This window comes from Lytechinus variegatus, chromosome 15, assembly GCF_018143015.1.
Source record: "Lytechinus variegatus isolate NC3 chromosome 15, Lvar_3.0, whole genome shotgun sequence".
Classification (NCBI taxonomy): Eukaryota; Metazoa; Echinodermata; class Echinoidea; order Temnopleuroida; family Toxopneustidae; genus Lytechinus; species Lytechinus variegatus.
Window position 1 is genome coordinate 26,092,561 of NC_054754.1, and position 6,856 is coordinate 26,099,416.

The 6,856-nt window shown below is 33.9% G+C and overlaps 1 protein-coding gene across 1 annotated transcript; it reads right to left on the reverse strand.

Moving 5' to 3' along the window:
• Positions 1-3,672: 3,672 nt before the first annotated feature.
• On the reverse strand, positions 3,673-6,856 carry LOC121428903 (microsomal glutathione S-transferase 1-like). The gene is made up of 3 exons (XM_041625784.1): positions 6,547-6,856; positions 4,498-4,580; positions 3,673-4,134 (listed from the first exon to the last, which is right to left on the reverse strand). The coding sequence occupies exons 1-3, from the start codon at positions 6,658-6,660 to the stop codon at positions 3,885-3,887; spliced, it is 447 nt and encodes a 148-aa protein (XP_041481718.1). The 5' UTR covers positions 6,661-6,856; the 3' UTR covers positions 3,673-3,884.

Here is a 6,856-nt window from a genome sequence, read left to right on the forward strand (position 1 = left end):
CGCCGGGAATCTTGCTTATCTGATTGTTTTCCTGGCATCCAAGAGGCGCTTTTTTCGAATACGTCCCGTTCTTTATCTTAATTGTTTTGCTTATAAGAATTAATGAATAATAATGATGACACTAAATCAGCTTATCTATATTTCTACTGCAGTACCACTGAAGTATTGATGCAGAAATCAAATTTTGTGATAGATTTTGTCATAACATCCCAATAAAAGTCAGGCCTTTGTCATGAACCTTTTCCATTTTTCTATAACAAGTGCGTCGCAAGGAGGCTGTGGGGTGGCCTTCCCCATCCTAATGCCCCCAAAAAAAAGAACATGAGAAATGGTGAGAGCGAAGGGGAAAGCAATGGCGAAAAAGATAGCTTTGCGGGATTTTCTTTCTTTATAAATATTTGCTTCCGCGCAAGTTTGCGAGGAAATCATGAAAATATAGTTTTCTCCTTTGTTTACCTTTCCCCGTTTTCCCATCTTGGCTTAATGCTATATTGTTTCGTTGCGGCATCAAGTTTTTAAAAATAATATTTGGGAACGGAACTTGTATTAAGATTACAGGTCAAAGTAATATATTTCTTCAAATTGATCAATACCAACTTTTCCGATCCCTAGGTAAGGGCGGTAAACTATATAATAACAATGATGTCAATTACCCACAAAGGCTACTTCTTCCGCTTTTCAGCTCTTTACTAGTGAATTTATTTGGGGCCGCAGACGGCCTTATCATGAGCATGTAAAGGGGCAGTTATAAAAATTGTGAAAAAAATACAGTATTACTAAATGATGGAAGTTCATATGTCATCAATCTCCTGTCGCCTATTTTGCGCCATTAATTTGATATTTTGCATGTCACTTTTTGTTCCTAATCATACAAATACACTGTTAAAAATGATTGAAAAAACGCTGTTTACGACACGAATCACACAATTGTTTAAACAAGTATTTAAAATCTTAAACAACACAGTTTAAATTCAAAATTTGATTATCAATAATTAAATTCAAATATCAAATTATCAATAATTAAAGCTTGATTGTTTAAGAGTTTAAACACTTATTTAAAATGTTTAAACAACTACTGCGCAATTCACACAATAAATAGTGTTGTTTAAATTATTTTTTGACAGTGTAAGCACTTCATATAAATGAGCTCAATTAGGGGCGGAACCATGATTTTCAAAAGGGGGGCAAATTATTCCAATGAAAAATTTGACGAGCAAAAAAAAACAAGAAGAAAGATTTTCCAACCAAAATTAAGGAAATTTCGTCCAGGAAAAAATTGCTTGGCCAAAAAACAAAATGAAAGAAATCTTTGTAACAAAAAAAAATTATTTGGCCCGAAAAAAATTGACAAGAAAAAAGGGGAGGGGGCACAGTTCGGTTTTAACACCATTTTAACATCACAAATTTTCATTATGCTTCTCAAGGGGGGAGGACGAGCCGGCTTTGCCCCCCCCCCCCCCCCGGATCCAGCAGTGAGTTCGATGTTTTTAATGTGAATTTGACAAGCAAAAAAAGGTCTTCAACATAAAATTGGAGGTCGTTTCGTATCAATTTTCTTCAGAAGGGGGGAGCGATTAAAAAAACCTATGCTACTGCCATGGTGATTAGAGATTATCAAAGCAACAGAATTTTTTTTTTAAACATAATTATTTATTCTTTACAATATCTTTATATTTATTTTAAAAGGAAGCAAAGTTGTTTTTAAGTATGTCCTTTCATTTAAAATCATATTCATTCCTTCCTAATTGCTATAACAAGTGAAAAAGATGAATAACATCAATAAAATCAGGATTCATATTTAAGAAAATCGTTAAGTTATTCTAAATGTAAAATTAGAATCTGTAACTATTTCTTTAATATCTCATAATCACAAAGGGAATAGTCATAATACAGACTAAAAGTTTCTACATGATCTAGATATCTCTTAATAAAATTATAAAACACAATCATGCTATTCGTAAATTTTATGTGTTCAGTATATAAAACACACACACACCAAGAGAACAGTCATGCTCCCCCCCCCCCTTCCCATAAATAAATCATAAAAAGAATGAAAAGGAGAAAGAAATATAAGTTTATAACAAATGACAAATAAAAAAAACATTTATTATAAAAACACAGAATGTAACAAAATAGCAATATATATGAAATAAATTATTTTCTCATTAATACAGATTTTTTTTTCAAATTAAAATGAAAAAAATGGTATTGAATTACATGCCTAAAACACGATTTAACTGAATCGAGGCGACTTGCCGAAAGTTTTGACTACATGCATATTCATTAAACTGTTTTGTAAAGGCAGAGACGTCATCTTATGAATATTTATATACGCATGCGCAGAAACTATTTTCACGTTCTTCAAACATGGCGATCTCGCGATTGGAACAAAAGTCCGAAAATTGACGTTCTTTCGAAGGATTTTTTGGAATTGTATACATCAGTTTTAATTGAAAGTTAAGCTAATTTAGGAACAGTTTGTTTAGGTAAGATCGATATCAATCGTTAGATTTTTAATTCATTATTATCACCGGTTTTCTAATGCCAAACATCGCGAAGTTTTGTACTCCGGTGAGAATGCATGGAGTTACTCAGGACCCCGACACTGTCTGAAGACGTGTCGGGGTCCCCGGGGCAAGATCCGCCCCTGAATGAGAACATTATTTTTTTGAATCAATGATTTGATTACTACAATCTTGTTGTGCTATTGTAATTCCACGCTTAGATCATGTAGATCACGAAATGTAAGACAGTTTTAAAGTAACACATTCACTAAAATTGACAATAGTCAAACACTTCTTGTCGAGTTTATTATATATATGATTAACATTCGACATGTTCAATTACATAAACAGTATCTTTACTTCACAGTTTTATCGAGCAGTTATATAGACAGTGAGTATAACAGACATGATTTAATTGGCATGATATGAAATGTAACGTCGTTCCAAGTGCATTTCCAGTCTCTTTCTACTCAGTATCATACAACCAGTCTTGCATTGGTACGACGTATAGGCCCATACTGCTATTTCAAGAGTGAGTTTAATTTTATTTATTTATTCTCCACTCGTGGGCTGGATGGCCCTCTTCAGCCACGGGCTGTTCTTCTGATGTTTTTTTTTTAATCAATACAAATAATTTGGAGTGACACGCAGAAAATTCAAGCCTGAAGTATAAAGGTATATAATAATTTTATGTACAAATAATGTTATAATATTAAGCTCATTTGAGTAATTACCACTCTACAAACATTACTGTTGATGGAATTCCTCGATTTTAAAAATATATTATACATTAGACCCCTATATATTTTAGTATGTTGAATATGTATCATATTTTAAATCCCTGCAAGGTTTCTTGTAATTGTACTGTAGATATTAGTTTATAAATATTTAACGTATATATATATATATATATATATATATTATATATATAACAAAATATGCTGAAGATATATCAGCATATTTTGTTACTATTAGAGAAGCCAATACGTGAAACTTTAAGAGAGAGAGATATATATATATATATATATATATAAATGTGTAAAGTTATACATGTACAACAGCTTTTAGCAACTCTGCCGGGTTCGATTCCGGCAGAGACATTTTTCGGCATCACCAATATTTCCAAAGGGTAGATAGCTCTGGGGAACCTTGATTTAAGCTACGCCTACCATTGTTCTCTTCATCCATTTCTTTACAATATATATATATATATAGTTCTCAAAAGTTTTGAAGGGAAATAAGGAAGTGAAAAATAAACTCTTCAACCTCCGAACAGTGGGATCATATTGATATTAATCTCAAGCATCAAAACGAAATTTCCAATATAAAATATAAATTTCAACTTGAACTTTCAAAGTGATTGAGTTGCTTTCTGTTTCATCAAAAATTCCAGTTGTTCATCAGAATCTGCACGCCCATTGAAATGTTGACGGCAAGGCCGGCCGCGAAAGAAAAGGCGCGGGTCGGCTGGGGTACGGCAAACAGATAGGCGAAGCTATGAAGAAAACGCGAGATAACAAAGATACGGTAATGCCACACGATCCTAGTCAGAGGGGCACCAGAGGACATAGCGTAGAGAAGACCAAGGCCAAAGAATGGGACAATGTTCTCCAAATCGTTGAGATGACATCTGAAAGGAAAATCGTTTGAGAGTTCAACAAAAGTTATTCGTCGTGATGTTTTAAGAATATATGCATGGGGAAACCTAAATAAGCAGTGACGGTTGGACTTTCTGATATTGTATTGTTTTTTTTTCTTTCGAAAGAGAGTGATAAAAACAGATAAAAATAAAATTGTGGTGGTTCTACAACCTTTCGCGCCTTTCCTGTGTTTATTATACGAGGGCAAAACTATGCACACGCAACAAAATAAGTTTATTTTATAATCTTGATGGACAGAGGCACACCAAACTTATCTAAATATTGTATTCTGTCTTTGCCTTTGTTTATATGCTTTGTGGGAAGACTTTCTTTGAAAAAAAATGTTTCCTTACCTTCTTAATCGTTCTACGATAGGGTGGTCAAATATTGGTTTCTTGTCCTTGAGTCCTACCATATCCTCTTGGTTAGCAAACACCTGTACGAGAAAAGATTCACTAATGCTTTACTTTTGGTCCTAAATTGGTGGGGCTAGGGGGGGGGGGTCTTAGCCCCACCACTACGTTTTAGCAAAGTGGGCTAGCACGCGTGACGAAAAAAAAGATAATGAATGTCCGTCATTAGTTAGAGGCTTAACTATGATTCAACTTAATCAGATATTGGCCAGTCTTCTTTGAGAATTTAAATGGGATATCAATGTTACACCTTTTGAAATGTTTTAATGTTTCGATTCACCAACTCTCGACTTTATTGCCATGTAGGGCAATTTGCGGTAAATTGCCATTTCGTCCACAGCCAACTCGTCCACTCACACATGGTCTATATTAATCTAATGCCATTCCGTCCATCAACATTTCGTCTAACAACCACTTGGTCCAATAAAAGTTTGGTCATATCATCACTTCGTCTAATCACCAGTTCGTCTATTACCATTACGTCTAATAACCATACCCATTTCCTTTTCATTCCGTTGCACAATAATTGTAACACTTTAGTTTAATTTGACCAAATGGTATATGTAATTCATGGCTATTGGACCAACTGGTTATTAGACTATACCAAAGAAAGTTTGATAGACAGTTACCTGTACTTTTATAGACCGGACAATCAGAGCAACTTTAGATCACTCCCACCTTAAATTGTTACACCCCCCAAACTGATGATATAAATAAGACTTCTTTATTCTGAGAGACAGACTAGATACTCAGATGCTGTTTATACCCACACTGATAGACTGGCTGACCTTAAGTTTAAACGTCAGCTATTATACTCCTGAATATTTGTTTACGTCGCCCGCTGTATTTTGATTATTTGTTAAAGGGGAATAAAACCTTTGGATCAAGTATATAGGCTTGTGTCAAAACTGAAAATCAAAAAATAAGAACAAAGAAAGTTTGAGAAAAATCGGACAAAATAATGAGAGTTATGGTCATATGAATATTGCAATCACCAATGCTATATGGAGATCCTTCTATTGGCAATGAGACAAGGATGATGTCACGGTGAACAACTTTACCTTTTATGGACTATAAAATACCCCCCAAATGTCTCTTTTTGCTTTTTCTTATTATGATACAAACACTTTATCCATTGCATGCCCTCCTATAGAAAGAACACATGATCTACTGATATAAAAGAGGCAGTTTAAACGAAATATATACTAAAGTAATGGGGAGAGTTGTTCACAAGTGACATCACACATCTTTGTCGCATTGCCAATTTGAGGATCTCCATAGCATTAGTGATCGCAATATTCAAATGCTCATAACTTTCTCATTATTTGTCCGATTTCCTCAAATTTTCGTTGATCTGTTTCTTTGATTTTTCTGTTTTCACACAAGCTATCATGTTCCAAAGGTTTCATTCTCCTTAATGTCTACTCAACTATACTGAACTTTGAATAAATGCTTATGTTTATGCTTCCAACTAAATAACCAACGGTCCCGAATACAATACAATTCAATTCGGTTTATTAGATATAAAACAGAATACAATGCTGTGTTCCGAAGACTAATTGTGCAAAGTTTACATTGAATATTATTTACATTTGAAGATTGTATATATATATTTTTAAAAAATCACATATAAATGAGAAACAGTTGGTTGATTGAGTCATGCATAAGTGAGATTTCAGTAGATAATAGTACTAGCAAGGGATTCAATTAATTGTGTATTGGGGGGAAAACTGTTTTAAACTTAAAATCATACAACAAAAAGGTCAGAAATAATTCAGATTTGATTTCTATTATGAAGTTATGAAATAAAGATTTAGAATCCAGTTATTGCAACACATGACACAATAATGTGGACACAATTATAATCAAAATTGTGTTCCAATTAATGACTGTATTGAATTGGAGCATTATGCCTACCTCGTAAACTATGTGTTCACGTTGTTTTCTTACCATCAGGTACTGTAAAACGAGTTAATAAACAACCCTTACCTTTCGTGTTATACGGATATATCCTGTCATAGGAGAAAGAACAACCATTTTCAGCATCACAGCTGAAGCGTAGGTTACAAAGTAGGATAACTCTTCACTCATGGTAGACGCCATTTTGATCTCCAGGTCTCGCAGAAAAGTTAGCTGCACTATGAGAAAGGTATTAAATTGCAGGTCAAGACACCACAGTGTAATGTATGTTTATATCTTACTCCCAAACCTCAGTGCACGCGTTTCTCAACGGAGAATAGATCAATGCGAAAAGAAGGTTTCAAGAAACGGGCTTCTTAAAGTGTAAAAGTCCCATTGA